General features: G+C 38.5%; 1 protein-coding gene across 1 annotated transcript in view; it reads left to right on the forward strand.

Annotated features, from left to right (window-relative positions):
• The first annotated feature begins 12,532 nt into the window (after nucleotides 1–12,532).
• trpm3 (transient receptor potential cation channel, subfamily M, member 3) overlaps nucleotides 12,533–18,781 on the forward strand; it is a 131,965-nt gene continuing 125,716 nt past the window's right edge. The window contains exon 1 of the mRNA XM_055049273.1: nucleotides 12,533–13,161. Coding sequence (XP_054905248.1) covers nucleotides 12,958–13,161 — 204 coding nt within the window. The 5' untranslated portion in view covers nucleotides 12,533–12,957. The remainder of the gene's footprint in view (nucleotides 13,162–18,781) is intronic.

An 18,781-nucleotide genomic window follows, 5' to 3' on the forward strand; every position in this document is an offset into this window, starting at 1 on the left:
TTGCAAGGAAAACTGAGAATATAAAAGTAATTTGTTTATGAAAAAAGGAGACGTATATTTATTCAGAGTGGATACCAATGAGCTAAATGAGATGTAAAGTCGTGCTTATGTTTCCAGGCAGCAAAGAAGCATCTCAGGACTCTAAAGTAATCTGATGCTTAACAGGGCCCCTCTCAATGTTGTCTCAAAAGACAATTCCTCCCCTCTGTTGCTTTGGCGTCAAAGTGATCTCTTCATTAATTCATAACGCTGCACAGATCTAAATTTGCTCTCATTAGCCACCCGCTGTTTACTTTTTTTATTTGCTATCATTAACCCCTCTTCCCTTCAAACTGTGCACCATGAGTGTGCAAGCACGGGGGGAATTGGGGTGGGCGTCGTGACATCCTCACCTAGCAACCTGGCACACTGAGATGCTCAAAGGCTCTGGATCACTGTGGTGCCACACACACACACACGCACGCACACACACACACGCACACACACGCACACACGCGAGTACACTTGAGTTTCCCACACTTCAGCTCCTCAGAGTAAATGTGACTCAGGTGCTTCTGTTGGTGATGCTCCATCAACCAGACAGCTCATCGGGACTGGATAGAAACTGGATCTGCATCAACAGGTCTTTCCTGAGAAGATGGCTGATAAATCAAGAGGAAAGATTAAAGGAGAAGTGCCTCATTATTGGAGAAAAAGGGACACAATTGCTTAAGCTTATTTTTTCTAACTCAGTTAACTGAGAAAGGTTTTTGTTTTTAATTTTTGCATACGGGATATAAACAAAAACTTTCTTTGTTCTTCAACCATATTTTTTCTAATAATTTTTTAGTCCCAGTCATAGATATGACTTCACATAATTTATTTAAACAATTGAAAACAGTCAATTAGCCAATTTTTACGCTAATCTAGTTATGAAAGAGTAAATGGACAATCTGCATCCTCTTACAAGTTCTCCTCATGGACCTACATGACAATGTCAGTCTTGTAATAAAGACTAACATTGTCTCTCTCACACACACGCACGTGAATGCACACATCCATGGACTGCGTCATGCCCTATCCTCCAACACGCCTCCAGTAGCAGAGGGATGCCTTGCCCACCTGTGGCTTCTGACTCCTGGAGTCAACCATCTCATTACACCTGCCATTCCTCTCCCCTTTCATTCATCTGGCTCTTCTGCTCAATACGGCTGCATTCAGAAAAAGGACGGAACTTTGATCAGAAGACACTCTAGAGGTTTAGGACTCAAGTGACGTAGAAAGAGGAAGACAGCATCCCCCAAAAAGGATCTGGTGGCACTTCCAGAGTGGTAAGACATGAGCCATTTTGAATTTAAACTGCTTGGAGACAGAGCATAGATTAGATAAGAATAAAAATGGGAATAATGACGATTTTAAGACAGCACAGTGGTGAACAAACAGCAAAATGAGAGCAATACTGAAATTAAAGCAGTAGAATATTATTAATGCTGAAAACTGTTTGACTTCTACTGTGCTAAATAAATCATTATTCATCTTCCTTCAACTTTTTTTTGCAATGCCAGTCCATCTGTTGGTCGTTGGACACTGAAGTAACCATATGCTCTTTATGTATAAATCATCCACCACAGCTCGTTCCATTTCAGTTCCCTTTGGTAAAATATGAATTTAGCACAATCCCCCTGGCAAAAAAAAAACCCTCTAAGATATTGCCTGTCCCCTAAAAATATTAACCTCATAGTTTTTTTTTTTCACTTTAATAAATCTATTTATTGCTATGTTCAGTCCCTTATATAGTTTTTTTGTAGATCCCCAAACAAGTCTATTGTAACTTGATTAGTTCTTGCTTGAGCTGAGATGGTCATTGCAGTAAGAGTAATTTTGAGCATTTATTTAGTGATTAGATCATTAGTTTCCTTGCTGATATGTCTTTTTATGCAGACAAACTGTTCCTCATTAGAGTACCTTTTAGATGGAAACCTGAGTGAAAAAAACAAAAACAAAATGCACACATGCACGCACAAATGCTCGACAGTCACAAGTCAAATGCACTAAGCATATTGACAGTGCCATGGGTTTTGCTGACTGTCATTTAAGCTGTTATCAAACAGCCAGGGAGATGTGTGGGAGTTTCAGCTGTAATTTGACAGTTTTGGTGGCACTTTCTAACAGGAGAGCCGCGTCTGCTGTTGGCTCGTCTGCTGCTACAGCCTGACAGCTTGTTGAGTTTCCCAGCAGGAAGCAGCAAAAAAGAAAACAAAATGGCTAAAATGTTGTAGATTACGTGCATTTACTGCTCTGTTTATAGATTCTTGTCCGTACTACGAGATCGTCTTGCTTAATTTCCTCCTGCAATAAATTGTGACCCGGCCCCGCTCCTCTTCCCTTCACCGAATATCTGTAAGCCTGGACCTGACAACATGAAGCAAACATACTTTTAACAAACTGACCAAATCTGGCAAAGACTGCCACACATATTGTCTGTGAATGCTGCATGTGAATAATTGATGGTATCAGCCTGCTTAAAAATGCATCGCCAACCTTTCTGTCGCACAGAGAGGAAACAGTAATTAGCGTTCATATGAGGGGAGACCCTGGCTAATGATCAGTCGGGTAAACACAGCCAGCTGCGAAAGGCTGTTGAAATAAATGTGCTGTTTGTTTGTCACTCAATTTGGATTACAAATATATGAAAACACTGTACTGATGACTTTAGTACCTAATTTTCATCGCATGCTACATCTGGTTTAGTTTTAAGGAGAAAAAGTACAAGGCCTGTGATTTTGATATACGAATTTCCCTTCTGGATTTGTAGTTTTGTAAATATATATTTTTCTGGTAAAGGTGGACTTTATTTAACAATAGCTGGGGATAAAGGTGACAAAGTGAAAGAAAACAAGAAAATGAGTGAAGTTGCAGCCAAGAGGCCTGGACTCTGACCTCAGTCTGCTGCTGCTGCAAAAAAACAAAAACAAAAAAAAAAAACAACTCAACCTTTAATTCAAAAGTCCTCAACCAGCAGCTATATTTGTTTATTTAAGTCTAACGTCATTGAAGAAACTCAAGAGAAAACGTGACAAGAAATAGGCTGAAGTATTACACAGTCCATCTAAGTCTTAAAAGAAAGCTGGCACAACGTGAGGTTAAGTACTGCCTTGCCAAAAAATATTGACACATGCATGTAAGTATTTGTGAGCTTCCTATTGGATAGTTCATGGAAGTTACTTAATCTCAGCTGATGCAATGAACATCTTCTCATTGGACAGCCACATGGACAACCTATAGTCATTGAGAAGATGGTCTGTTTAAGAAGAGGCAAATCATTGGCGTCCCTAAAGCAGAGAAAACATCTAATTAGATTGCAGAAGATACTATCATGAAGTTGATAACTATGTAAAGCATTATTAAAATCTGGAACAGTGGGAAATTGAGGAGTGGTCTCAAGCTGCATTCCTCAAGGCTGTCTATCTGGCAATTGATAGATGTCTCTGCTTCAGCACACCTGGCTCCATTAGCATCATTAGCATGGCTCTGTAGAGCTTCACTGCATGCAAGTGAGGCAGTTTAACCAATTAGTTAAAGTGGGAAGGACAATGGGCTCACCAAACAGTGGCAAGACTCTAGACCTTGATCAATGCAGTTTGAAGACCACCTCTTCAGAGGAAGAAATGTGATCAGAAGAAGACCCTGAATGACCGTGACCAGTGATTACTTCAGTGTTTGGTGACAAATGACTGCTGAACTCAAGGATATGTTTAACAATGAAAGTAAGAGACGTGTAGCCAAAAGAGAGAAATCCAACCGGAGAAATAAATCTACACTTTGCAAGGGATCATAAACACTGGACTCTGGAGCAATAAGTTAGGACATGTGATCTCATGAGTCCAGATTTCCTCTGTTCCAGAGGGTTGAGTGCATTAGAGCAAGAAGGTAGACAATTGAAGCACTTTACCCATAATGACTAGTGTCTACTGTAGCAGTCTGTGGGGATGATGTGGGGTTGCTGCAATTGGTCATTCTCATATGATGATGTCAGCTGACTACCTGAAGATGCTGAATTGGTTATTTCACCAATAGATTGTTTCTTGACTAATGACGTGGGGATGACAATGCAAACTTAGTTAGTTAAAATTGAAGAAAAGTGATAAAGTTGGGTTTTCAAAGAAATAAAGGCAAGCGAGAGAAAAAGACAAGAGTGTCAATTTGTAACACAGTTTTCTCCAAGAGAGGCATGTAGACTGCGTGAGATCATCAACCATTAAGCATAGATAGCTTAGCTACATATTACTGTTTGCCTCCGTTTCAGGAGCATTTAATGAAGGAAGGAAAAGAAACAAGATATTCATATAGCACATAAGCAGGTTGGGAAAAGACCTTTATCTTCAGTGAGGCGCTCTCTTGCTCTTTGATTTGAACATGTGATGGGAACAATTATTCATACTTTTAAAGAAAGTAAATTAGTTATTCTTTGCTGCTGTCTTGAACTTCTTTGAGCCTTGACTCTCACACATTGTCAGTGTTCTTGTTATGTCTCCCATTAATTGGAATTATAAGTTTGGCATGTCTTAAAGTACTCTAAATGAGGTGTTAGAGCACCGGCGCTGAGAAACAGAGCAGATAATTGTAGGAAATCCTGACTTTTGCAACAAGTAGACGACTGAAGCAGTAGATACAAAAAAAAAAAGATCGAACCTATAAATTGTTTTCACTGAATTTAATTTTATTTAGATTGAGGGACTCTGGGATGCATTGCATGTCTTGTTCACATTAGAAGGGCAATAAAGATTTACATTTCGTGTTTGTCTTTCCCTCTAGAATAAAATGACAAGAAAATCCCACACGAGAAGAGCCCTGACCCCGCTGTGCACAGAGATTAAGGTAGGTCACAGCACACCATCTGTCTAAGGGAGACATTTGTGGCATTTCGGATATATATTTTACCTGGAGATCATAGATGAAATTGACTTCAAGTATTTTAAAATTTACAATAAAAATACAAAAATGATCTGATCGTAAGCCAAAACCTATGATTCAAGTTGAACTGCTCGGACTGCATCTTTTTTTTTTTCCTGTCTGCGTCTTCTTTAGGCCTTTAATTTTCCCTGACATCATCCATGTGTGTCTTATTAAGGCATTTAGTTTTTTGTTTCTCCAGCTGTCATTAGTCTCTCAGTGTCCTTTGGTTAATACGCCTGCTGTTACTTTTTAGCTTTTTGAATCCATGTTTACTCCCCTGCTAGCTCCTTTCCTTTATGTAAGATATTTTGTTCCCCGTTGCCATTTTTGTATCTTTTTATACTTGGCTCTCTGTTCAGCAAACCACAGTCATTTTTTCATGTTGTATTTTAAACTGTTTCCATAAGACATTTTCTATGAACCACAGATGCCTCCAATGTATAGCTGACTGCTTCTTTAGGAGCTAAAGCCTGAAGGTTTAAAAAGCATGGACCCGGTAGATGTCAATCTTTTTGAATATTTCAGTCGAACAGCCACCACAGCCACTTGCCTCCAGCCATTAACCGGTTGACAGCTTGATCCAGCCATGGAGCTATCTTTCTGTAGGATCCCTCTACCTCCTGCAAAGCTTGACTTGAGGAAAGTCAGGGTTGCAGCAGTAATCCTGCTCAGTGTCTTCCAGCTCCCTGGCCTCATTTCTCACGGACCTGCTTCTATGCGTAGCCAGCTAGTTACCCATAACAAAATTATCCAGTTAGCTCTCAATCTGATCCTGCCGTGGAGCCATATGAAACACGCTTGCCACAGATGTCCAGCCTCAGAGCTGGCACGCTTTGTGGACATTTTGCAGTTTGGCACTCTGGCACTGATTGTTGATAGGTCTGAATCTACAGCCGGCCCGAGGCATAAGCAAACTAAGTCACTTCTTTGAGGCTTCACACCCACATAAAGCTTCCATGAAGGCTTAGTTTCCAATATTGTGTTAATCTCAGCCATTTTAATATTATGTTGATAACTAAACATAATAATATAGTGATTCTTTTGTTTTTATCCTGTTTAAATTTACATGTGAAAATAGTTGAAACAGATTTAATTATTGGATCATGTCCTTACAGACACTACAGAAGAGAGAAAATGATGGTGTTCAACAAAATTTTCATCATTGTCGTGTTGTTGGTAATACTTGGATGTAGTGACCATATTTGTGTCAATGTAATTTAAATAGATTAAAATATAAATAACTTGAAAAGAATAATAGGTAATCTTACTAAGATGTGTCTGATTTCATATTCTAGAAAAAAGATGGCCCTCCCAAATTGTCATGGTAGTGTCGTCCAGAAGCATATTTCTGTAGCTTTCTTCTAACCAAGCAACCCAGTGGTTGGAAAATTAAAATTTCAAAATCCTAACAAACCTGAATGGATTCAACATGCAGTCAGTCGGTGCCACCAGGCTCTCTGACCACCACCTATGAAAAATAGGGAAAATAAGTAGCTGAATTATGTGAATACTATTAACACTGTCAGTGAAGAACATCCAAACAGACATTCCTTATGTGTAATGTTATTCAAATGGAGAAGCACAATAACTCTGTTTTTGCCCAATATTAAGTTGCAGATTTCAACAATGCTGCTACCGGTATTTCGTACAATTATGAAGGGAAAAGGTATCAAAATAAAAAGTCACCCTGATAAATTTGACCTCAGATCACTTATATCAAGTTCTCAGACCATAATTTGTTAGTGTAATGCTTTGGCTTGTTCACTGTCGTCATCATGAAAGGTTGATTGCTGCTTTTGGCCCTGTGTAAAATGATTTTTTGCCCCCCACCTGCACAAGGAACATTTTACTGGTAGAGTGAATGCTGGGTGTGCTGACAAATTTATTTGTGCAAACATTGCACCATCTGATAAAAAAGCTGGCTTCTACAGGTATATATATATTTTTATTACAACCCCCCCACCCCCCCCAAAAAAAGATTTATGCCTGAGAAATTGAACTATCCAGTTAAAGAAAAGAACCTGAGGTGTGTGTGCATGAAAATTGCACTTGAAGCAGGAGAATAATTTCTTCACCATTTGCAGCGTTTTTAAAGATGTCTGGAATAACAATAACACTACCAAATTCCCTCCGGTGTGGCATTGTTTTTAAATCTTTGATATTTTAGATGTGCAGATGTCTTTGTGTTCAGATCCTCTTTGGTTTGAAAACGTCATAAAAAAAACAGTTCTTGGATATTGTTTGGGTAACAATTCAAATGTTGTTTCTTCAGGCATTGGACATTAACTTGGCATTCTCTCAAAGCTAGGTCCATTTATACTGTTTTTTCAACTGAATGCATTTATGAAGTTGTCAAGTTGTTGCTTTAAAATTTTTCACAGTCTATTAAACTCTACCACACATTACATTTAACAATAACTTTGCAGATACTGTAGCAGATTGAAAATAGTACAAGCAATGATTGCAAGTAATTTGTGCATATGGAGAGTAGTGTTTTTATAGCACATAAATTGTGAGAAATGCAATATGGGTGCATAAAATGCTTTGTACATTGTAGAGCTGTAATGCAGCTTCAGGATAGTAACTAGGGCAACCACATGACACTATATAGATAGGACTTTGATTAAATAAGCGGATGAGCTGGTTTTTGCTTCATCAATCGCAGATCATGCACAGTCTAAACTTTAAATATCGTAAGATTTTCAAAGAGGTCTTTAGGTGGACATTTTCATTCTCTGGTTACCATAGCAAGAAGAAACTCCCACCTATTGCAGGAATTACAGCTGCAAGTCACTTTGGATAGGTCTCTATATGAGCATGCCACATCTTGCCATGAGTATTTTTACCCATTCCTCAAGACAAAACTGCTCCAGCTCCTTCAAATTAGATGGTTTCTACTGGTGAACAGTGATATTGTGTCTTCCTGTATTTAGTATCCATCTTCCCTTTTACTCAGATTCATATCACAATCCCTGCTGCTGGAAAAACATCCCCACAGCAAGTTTCATTGTCGGTATGTTGTTCTTGGAGTGATAAGATATGGTGAGTGGCAGAGTGGCTTCCATGAAGGGCAAAAAATAAAATTTTGGTCTCATCTGACCGAAGTATCTTTCCCCATACCTTTGAAGATTTACACATGTGTTTACACACTTGTTAGATTTCTACATGTCCGTGTCTGCAGGGATGGAGCATATGAAATAAAACTGGTGTCTACTTGTGTCAAATGTCAAACACTCAACATTTAATGGCAAGCCTGAGTCACTACTTTAGGTGATGGAATTACATTTTACTGACATAATTTTGTGTCTGTTTTAAGACGCAAAAGTAAAACAAGAAAGCAAAGAAAAACTGTTAAATTTGTTCTTAAATACAAAATTACATGCTCTACAGAGAATTGTATGAAGTAACTGTAGAAAATATAACATCATTTTCAAATGCAGATAAATAACTATTTATCATGCATTTTGGTGCTAAGCCATTCAGTGATTTTATGAACTAAAAAAAAGTATTTTAAAGTTCATTCTCTGAGCTACAGAGAGCCAGTTTAAGGACTATCAGAGTGGGATGATGTGCTCCATTTTCCTAGTTTTAGTGAAAATACAAGCAGCTGGATCAACTTCAGCTGATGATTAGCACTGAGAGGAAAATTACAAGTTTGGGGACTGCAAACCGGTGAAGCTACTGTTATGTGTTGCAAAATCTTGTCAACACATAATAGTAAAGAATGAATTGTCATTAATTAATTTGAAAAGATTAGTGCTGTAAGTGGTTGCCAAAAGCTTTTTACCACTGCTCATTTAGTAGTAAACGTCCGTAAGCTTTGGAGCTGCTAACATGTTTCTTTAATTTTACCGTTTTGTGTTTGGGCTTTATTTTTACAATCTACATTTTCTTTACTATGGCAAATGTTTTTGTATGCAGAAGAAAATTAAAGCATCTTTTTTCTATCTCGTGAGCCAGTTGTTAGCAGCTATCAGGTCTATTTAATATGATTCTCGTATTAGATCTACCACAAGCTTTATGGTTCTTAATTAAAATATTTACTGGCCTCAGGACTCTATAGCCTCTTAATTTGACCATAAAATCAATTGCGAAAATTAAACTCCAAATTCAATTAGCTGTGTTTCTTATTTAGGGGCTATGAGTTAAAGGTCAGGAAAGGCACATGATTAAACAATTACAAATTAAGCAATTTTTTGATAGTCAGAAAATATTTAATTGATTGTGCTAATTCTATTTTGGTTTTCACATTTTAATTAAAGCTGAATTATTCGAGCAAAGAGTTGTTGAGCTGAATGTCAGCCTGACTTCTGGCAGTGCAACATTCTGCAGAACAATATGAAAACTCCACATTTAATGTGAGAGCAGGAAGCATTGCTAGGTGTTGCTCATTTCTAAGGATGTACAGAGACTTTTCACAGTTCACTCTCTTTGACAGTTTATGTATAGCTGTAAGACAACAATTTAAATACTAGATATTTAATGTTTACTGTTTATGTAAACTGATAAAGAAGTAATTTTTACATAAATGGTCCCATATTTATTATCACATTTATTGAAACACCACAAACTTTTGTGTTTTTGTTGAGATGCCATGTGGTAAACCAATTATGCCTAATGTGAAATTGTAAAATGGTTGGGAAAGGATATGTGATTTTGAAAATTGTTACAGAAGTGAAACGTGTGATGTGCATTTGTATTTATTCTTTATTCTTCCAGAACTCTGCTAATTAGTGCACCTGTGTGTCCTTTAATTTGACTATAGATGGAGCTGTTTTGCAAAAGCCTGAGTCATTTGTTCAACAATAGTGAACAAATAGCATTATGAAGTCAAGGAGACAGTCCAGATCCATCAGGGATTGAGTTTTGGACAACCTTAAAGCACAAGGTTAAATGCAGGTTAACATTTAAACTGCACAATTGTTATAGCAAGATCAGTAAGAGGACTTTCCAGTGCCGAATTTGATCAAAGTCTGAAGCCACAGAATGGTAAAGAGGTCAGAAAAACATACTGTAGACAGATGGAATAATAAGCAAGAATAGCTGTCATAAAGAACAGAGATTCAAGTTGACTTGTGTTATGCTGAATGAGCAATGTTGGACAGGTTCTGTTGTAGATTCTGAAGGGTTTTCATCAAGTCTGACTTTCTTTTCCCATGACCCAAATCCAGAGGTGACAGAAGTAGGTGAAAATAAACAGTATTTACTTAAGATGAACAATAAAACACTAGAATTTAGGGAAAATCCAAAACAGGAATTTATGACAGCACCATGAGGAAACACTGGGGTGTCTCGCATTGATTGTTTGAATGTGAGACAGACAAGTTGATGGACATGTGAATGAACAATGGAAACAAAACTGGAAAGCTGTCCACAAAGTTTAATAGTGGGCTGATTGAAAATGTCGACCATTATTTCAGAAGCGAACTTGGGTGGTCAGACTATTATGTTGGACCTGAAGATCTGATTTCCAGGCTGCACTTTAACTGTGACGTGCCCAACTTTTACATGCATCACTGCTCTATAACACCTGAAATAAATGAATGGCTAATTACCAGGTCTTTGCAAAGCATCTAAAAGTTGCAGGATTGTAACTCTTGTGGAATGGAACTGGGCATTCCTCCTCTAATTGATCTCAAAGTTGTTCTGTTAGGTCGAGAGGGCAGGCTGTGTTTTCAGACTAGTCCTTTTGAACCTTGCTTTGTGCTCTGGAGTGCAGTCATGTGGGAACAGGAAGCAAACCATTACTAAATTATTTCAATGCAAAGCTGGGAACTATGAATTGTGTAGATTATCTTGCAATGCTGAAGCATTAAGAGTTTCGTTTACTGGACCGAAGGGGTCGAGTCCAGCTCCTGAACAAATGACCCACGTCATATTCTCGTCTGCACCCAACTTCTGACTTGACACAATGTATTCAGACCTGTGCAGTTGTCCTGGCAACTGCCTGGAGAACTAAGCTTGCCAGACAAAGAAGCATTATCCGTCACTCCAAAGAACATGTCCTCAGTGCTCTGCACTTTACCTGGTTGATGTAAGGTTTGGATGCAGCTGCTCAGCCATGAAAATCCATTCCACAAAGTTCTCTGTAAGCAGTTCTTGAGCTAATCTGTAGGCCATCTGGAGGTTTGGGAGTCTGTACATACCGACTGCAGAAATTTGGCAACCTCCAGCTTTGGTGAGTGAGGGAATCGTTTTGGTAGTAAGTGTATATGTTATATAAGTTTGAGTTATAATTATTGTGTGGGCAGATTGTTTAAAACAAAGCTAGGCTAATGATGATAACCCAAGCTTTGAACATCCCACAGAGCACGGTTTAATCAAAGCCAAAAAATAACCAAAGGTTAGTGGGTGGGCGGAGGTTCATTTAAAGACACTTTATGTCTAAATTATTTTCCATCAGATCTTTCGGCTTCTATTTATCCACGATTCTCCTCAAGTATCTCTGACATTTTCTTGGTATTATCTCTGATCCTTTCAAGATTAAATGTAAAATGATGATTACTTGACTTTGAGTTGTTCGAAACAATAGACAATAACACCTGGAGCCTATCTTTGCTCGATTAGAGAGCCTGTTTGTGTGCTTCAGCTCCCGCCGGCTGTTTCTACGAGTCTCTCCTTCATCTGCTCTCCAACTGTCACTTGTTCCCTCGTCCCACTCTCCCAGCTCTCATTCTTCGGGGGATCTCTGTCTTGCTTTTTCACTGTCTCTCACATTCCCAGTCAAGCCGTACTCACAAACACAAATACACGAGTACTCCCAGGTGGTGAGTGGTTGCTTTGAGCAACGGCAACAATGTCCCCAGTGTTCAGGCACTGTCACCTCTCCTTAAGCCGTATCCCATTCCATTATCTTACTTGTTGCCGCGAACGTCCAGCTTTCATCGGATCTCTTTTATCTTGTCCTGGTGTTTCTTCTGTTTCCATCTTGTCTCTAGTTGCATTTTAGTGTCTTATGGTGTTATCGTAGCAAATTATATGAAGACTTTTTACTGAAATTTTCTGACAACTCCACAATCCCTCAGCATGACATAGTTTTTGACGTGTGAAGACTCTGAGTGAGAGGTAGAAGAGGAGAGGAGGAAGGAGAAGAGATCACAACTGTCGTTTTATATTTGCGATCAGCACCTGATCTGGTTGTGGGAGAGCAATTGAGGGTTTGGTGGGTTAGCTGATGAACTGTAACACATAAAAAAGAGGGATCCTTGTTGGGAGAAGGAGGGGGGAAGGAGTGACATGGTGAATGAAAGCTCAGAGAGCAAGAGAAGCAGGAGAGAGAGGAGATGGAGATTCAGAGGCAGTGGTATTCAGAGCACAGTGTTCACACACAGAGAGTGACTTGCTGATTGAGGTGTTTCTGAATCTCGGTCATCTTAGACCATCTCAACATCAAATTCAACAGGAGCTCGGCACTCCAAAGACTCTTGTACCTCTCTTTGTTTTCTTCTTTTTTTAATGCTCTCTGCACCTGCAGACGTCTCTTTTTTTTTTTAAACCAGTGCTTCGATTCCTCACCTTTTCTTTCTTGAAGCCCCTTTTCACCCGGATTTGAATATCGCACCCCTGCTCCTGTCTTTCTCCCTCCCTTTGTGCTTTGCCATGTTTCCCTATTTTTCTCTCTCTCCTTCTCTGCGAGAGAAAACAGCATCAACGGCTGAGCCACAGTAACGGCACATGCAACAGGGAGCAGGGAGGACCTTCTGCTTTCCTACCTTGCGCTCTGACTCCTCTTCCCCTTGGAGAACGATTACAACGAGGACAACAAGGAGATTGCAGGAATGGATTTGACCTGGTGAACATCAGTGGAAAAAACAGGATAAAGAAGGAACCAAGACTGGACATTGATGTTGCTTTTTTAAGTGAAAACAAGGACTAAACATAGGGGTGACACACAGAGTGCTGACAAATACTTGAGACTTCAGCAGAGATGCCACCTGTGGCACCAGTGTGATTCAAGAACAGCCTCCTCATATAATCGTGGCTGCTCTTCTTTCCACATACCTCGGTTGAATTTGAACAACGATGGCATCCAAGAAGAAGTGGTCCGAGCGCAGAGAGTTGAGGAGGGAGAGGGCATTCTCCACCCGGGATGATTTATCTGTTGCGTCAGGAGCATCCGGGCCAGGGCGTCCCACCGCCAGGGGGCGTTTCTCAGAGTCCTGGAAGAGGCTGAGCTCCAGAGGGGGCTCCACCAAGAGGGGGGCGCTCAACTCTCAGCAGCCACCGGTAAGATAGTTAAGATACAGAGACCCCCTTGACTTGTTCCCAAAGATCAATCAATGACCCGGGTGCTGGGAGGGAAATGGGACAGGAAACACTTCATCTCACATAGGAGGGTGTAAAGGCTTTGGGGAGGATTCGGAGGTATCTCAAGTTGAGGAGTTTAGAAGAGTCATTTATGTCACTAAGACAGTTTGTTTTCAGGGACTCTAATGTCCTCATTTGTATAAATTCATCCAACCTAATTAGCCATTTGACCTCTTTTTGACTTCTATACAAGCTTTCTGTGTTAACTTCTTGAATCTTTTTATTCCCCCCCCCGAATTTTACTCCATCTTTAATCATCTGCTGCCTTGGAAATTAATCAAAATAACAAGAACTGGGTTTAAGTTTGGTGTTACTTTCCAAGAGAGGTTTGAAACTTTGTAGGAATGATTGGAAACTGGTGAGAGTTTTTTTTTCAGCTGGTTCTGGAGCATCAAACCTGTTATCTAAGACTGATGATGATTGTAGTTCTTGTATTTGCTGTCATAACTAAAATGGACCCCTGGATCTCTAATGGTATGGTATAGAGAGGGTAGTGTGTTACTGAGCAATCATTCGATCCAAGATATTACCTGATTGATTTCTTAACGGATTTTTAGCTTCAGTTGCTGATTTTCTGATTTGATTGTGCAGAATCTAATCATATAAGGTTTTCCTTCAAGTAATTGTGGGTATGTAAAACTAATAAACTTACTGTCCCAGTCATTCAGGTTTCTTAAATATGGAAGTTGTTATATAATTGTTAAATTGGAAGTCATAGTGGAATTCAGCGACCTACATGCTCATCGATATCCCTAGTAGTTTGACCTTCACATTACAGAAGGAATATAGTTTTGGTAAAACACTAGAGTTATTTGAACTTTGTCGACAGTTATAAAATCACACTTACAATAACTCACAACTTGAGGAATCTGTTGTGAAATATGTTTTCATGCAGATTCAGTTCTTGATGACATTACCATATTTTTAGCTCCTGCTTGGGTATCTTTTTCTTTTGTCTCTGCACCATGTGGAAAACAATTCTTCATGTTAGCTGGAGGAATAACCAAAACTTCTCTGCAATGTAAAATGTGATGGCTCCAGGATTCTATCAGCTCTATTTTTGAAATGTGGAACTTCACTGATGTTTATGGATCAAGGTCAGCATAACTGAAGCTGGTTAATATTTGGCAGCAACATCTGAACTGGGAGCTGAGTGGGTTGAGAGAGATGTGCTTGGATGGAGAGTTGAGATCCATTTCTGTTTTTTGGTTTGTGCTCCAGTAACTAGTGCTATTTTGGATTGCACATGTACTGATATTTCAGCGGTGATGACTACAGTTTTTTTGTTTCAGATGTGCGTAAACAGATTTTTAAAAATGAAAGTCAGACACCTTAAAAAATAGTGTATGTTTTGTCTGTGTCTCCTGGATTTATGAACTGTATCTGTGTGATGGAGGACAGGCCGCGAGAGGTCTGCTGGGGTTTGTGTTGCTTAGATATGAAGCCAAGATACTGAAATACCAAGCTAGTCTCTAATCATTCCTTTGAAATCATTACAATGTCTGTGTGCTTGCGTGTGCTCGCTCACTTGTGTGGTTCTGTGCAATCTTGTGTGACTGAATCAATAAGGTAGAAGGTGGTGCACAGAAATTGGAAAACTGGAAAATTTCAGGCATTTAAAAAATCCAATACGGAGAGATCACACTGTATGGGAATTAGAGTGAAAGGAAGGTATGGAGAGTGGGATTAAAAAGCTCCAGGGAGAGAAACTCCCTCCGGGCTTCTACAAAATCTGACATTTAGGTGCAAATGTATGTTTCCTTTTTCCCCATTTAAATATTTGTACCAAAGAAATGGCAACATACTATAATTTTTTTGACAATGATTGCAAAGGTGAAGATTTTCCAATTTGATTTAATTGTGAACTAAAAGGTCTATATGAATCATGTAGCTTTATGTAAAATCAATAATTTGATTTGGGTTTATTTTTATTTTTAGCCTGTCTTAGTTTTTTCCATATTAGGAATAGTAGTGACCTATTATACAGGAGCAGCTGCTGCAAAATCTTAAATAAAAATGATTACACAATTGATATTTTAAACTACCTTTATCATTTTAGGTTGCCATATAAAATGCAGAGCAGCGAGGCTAGCACAAGAGCTCTGTGTGTTTTCAAAGGAGAATTATGACATTTTCTTTACAATGACAATATTCTGATTACAGCAAGTTCCTTGACAGGCATAGGTTTGAAGCTCAAAAGTCTAAGACAGCAACTTTGCAGAACTCTGTTCATCCTTCCTGTTATTTGCTAAAAGTCTTAGCGTCTCTCAGAGCCTAAAGGGTTACACATGCATCATCCAAAATCCAGAGATCGGCTCTCGCTGATGTAGATCTGTTACGACAATTGCATCATTTTATTACAGAGATGCATTCGCCTCCCCTTCTCGACACCGGGCGGGGCGTACTATTTCAGCAGAGCTCTGTGCTGTGGTCAGATGTTTTTTCCAGTGTTGTATACAGAAAGCATTATTGAAAACTAGTTTTTTGTATTTTCAAGAGACATGCATACTTTTAAGGAATCATGAGTCAACTACTCAGCTTTGAATGAATTATATAGCCACCTTTAGTGAGTTGCAAACATGTCTCAACATATTGCAGAAAATAAGATGTTCCTCTTTTAAACAGCGTCTTACATCTTTGTTCCTCCTTTCATTTTAATTTTAGACACATTAAATGAAGTGACAATACTTAACTTTGAATCTTTTTCACTCAGTGGAATTGAAGACTGTTAGTGACATGATCGTGGTTATGTTACGTTTATTATTTATAAGAAATATAATTGTACTTGTCAGGACCAATCAAGGTGAAATTGTCTGATTCCAGTTATTCTAGTAGTGGGCTGCATGTTGCTCTCACCCTGTTTGCGGTTTTACTTTTACCAGGTTTTACACGATTTTTGTTGTAATCTAAATCTATTTTTATACCGACTGCAAGCAGGTGTTATTATCTCGCTGGAACTAGACTTCTTTGTTTATGAAAATCTGTAGAGATTAAACGTGTGATAGCTTGTCTTTGTTTGCCTCCTTCCAAGTGAAAGCCTGCAGTTCACCGAGCCATCTGTGCTTCACAGAGACCTTAACTTGTTAAAATAAACAAGTAAAATGTTGGTTTGGTTTTAATGTCTATGCTTTGCCTACTGTGTTCTGCAAGGATTCTTGAGATAAAGACTTTCACAGCTTCACAGTTCGGTTTTATAGTAATGAACCTCATCAGAGGGACCCTTTAGACCAGAAGACAGACAGCTTTTCCTCCCTTGGGTTCTCTCCCAGCATGAAAACAGGACAGCAAAGACTCCCAAAGCTTGTTTTGGGTTCACTTACTCGCTAGTTATTATCTGCTCTGATTAGACTCACTGCTGCTAATTATGTGTTTCTTTTAATTTCCTTCATGTTGGTAAAGTAAAACAATGAATTAAAAAATACTTCAGTATACAGAAAGCCTTTAAATCGAGGCCCAACTGTGATACAAAAACTTATTGTAATTTTATTTTGTCTCTGATTCCAGTTTTCACCACACAATCCATCCATCCATTTTCAAATGGATGGATGGATCCCAGTGGGGTCGGGAGGTGTTGGTGCCTATCTCCAGCTAACATTTTGGGCAAGAGGCGGGGTTCATTCTGTCATCCTGGACAGTCTTCACCACACCATTAAATGTTTTTGAAGAAAAAATATGCACAATTACTACATTAAATTTGATTTAAATCAAACACAACTTAAGCCAAATTGAACTGAATTATTCTTAACTTTCTCATTTTTGGAGTTTGTCAAAGGTTTGATGACTTTGAAAACTCAAATCTTATCAAATCTTTACTGTTATTTGGTTTTAGTTCTAGTAACTACAACCCCAATTGTAAAGCATTGGCTGCCTATACATCTGGGAAAGGCTCTATGCTCATTTCAATGCAATTTGATGTCCACCATTCTACAGGAAGAAAGCTTATTGGGAAGTGAAAAATGTTTAAAACAACTATTATTAGCATTGTTGAGCGAGACACTTTGGTTTCACCTTGAAAAATAAAGCTGATGCTGGGTGGTTATTTTAGTTAGAATCTCATTATAATGAACAACAGAAAGTGATTTTACTTAATGAAACAGAAAGCAGAAAAGATCAAAGAGTCGCATTGGTTTCTCTGGAAACAAAGGACAGGCTTTTCTATCCTTTCCACTTTTTTTTCTTTTTTCTATCAAATTATTAAGTTTTATTTGAAAATAAATTTTTTGGGTGGCTCCATAATAACAAGAAAACCTTTTTTTCTGAAGCCTAATTTTAGGCTTCAGAATATGTTTTTTTCTGTTAAAATGATTCAATTCTGACATGCATTTGATATGTAGGTAATAATGCACAACCTCCAGTGTTTGTCATCATTGTTGAGTCTAATGAAACTTGCAGTTCTTGTTGGAAAACTTGACCTTTGTGACTGAAGCCTGAAGTGACTTGCCTGGCAAGACAATGATTCAAGGACAAGTGAAGACAGACAGCTTTCAACATCATCCAGGCAGCTGCAGCAAATACTTTTTTTTATTGATTTTCCAGGGATCTGTCAGCAGCTGTATATAATGATGCATTATTTACCCCAATTTCTTCGAAGATCTGAAACTCAGCTCTCTGCAGGGTAGAGAACTGCCAAAGCAGTGGAATCTCTTTTATATTTTGCAACTGTTTTGCTCTTACTGTGTTCATTTTTTCTTCCAAAAGTGATCCACAAAGCAGACTGCTTGCATACATGCAGAAGCAAGAATACCCAGAAAGTCAAGTATTTGGAGGAAATTTGCACCTTATTTTTAATCTGGTTACACCATTCCTCTTAATCCATAAACACAACAGATTCCAAAGAAATCAGAGATTAATTTAAAAAGTCAACATTTGACTAAAGCTTAAATGACAAAATCTCAATATTTAATAATTTCAATATTGTTATAATTAAATGGAATGACACATCTTTTATTGATTTGTTCGGAGACAATGAGCAAAAAGTCAAGATAAATGTATGAAGTTGTGAATGTGGTACAGTGTGTCTATTTTAATTAAGAGATGAAAAAAGGTCTCTTTTCTGTTTTGCGTGATGACTGCTTACTCACTGCATACTGCTTGTTTGCCTCCATTGCTCCCACACAAGCCCACTGACTATCGGATCCTTATCTCACCCTCAGCAAAACTGAAAACCGGACCAGAGATTCCTTACTGTGTCTTACTAAAGTTGCTATTTTGCATTTATTTTCTTTTAAATTATTTGTTATTTTGCATTGTTCTTGCTAAATGCTACATCTAAACAATCTGGTCTTTGTGAATGTGATGCAATTTACCCTGGTTTTAACGTTCATAAATGTACTGTACGTAAATATTAGCAGACTTGTCCCTAAATGCTTACAGTGCATGGTCCAAGTGTGAATGCAAATGGAATCAGAACTCAAAGATGCTGTTTTAGGATCAGATTTTCCTCTGTGTCTCATCTTAGAATTAGAAGGACAAACAAACTCAGGTTAACACTTATTCAGATCATGGGCACTGATTTATGTTCCTGCTGGTGGGTGATCAT

Source organism: Poeciliopsis prolifica, unplaced genomic scaffold, assembly GCF_027474105.1.
Source record: "Poeciliopsis prolifica strain line A6 unplaced genomic scaffold, Auburn_PproV2 SCAFFOLD028, whole genome shotgun sequence".
NCBI classification, from domain to species: domain Eukaryota; kingdom Metazoa; phylum Chordata; class Actinopteri; order Cyprinodontiformes; family Poeciliidae; genus Poeciliopsis; species Poeciliopsis prolifica.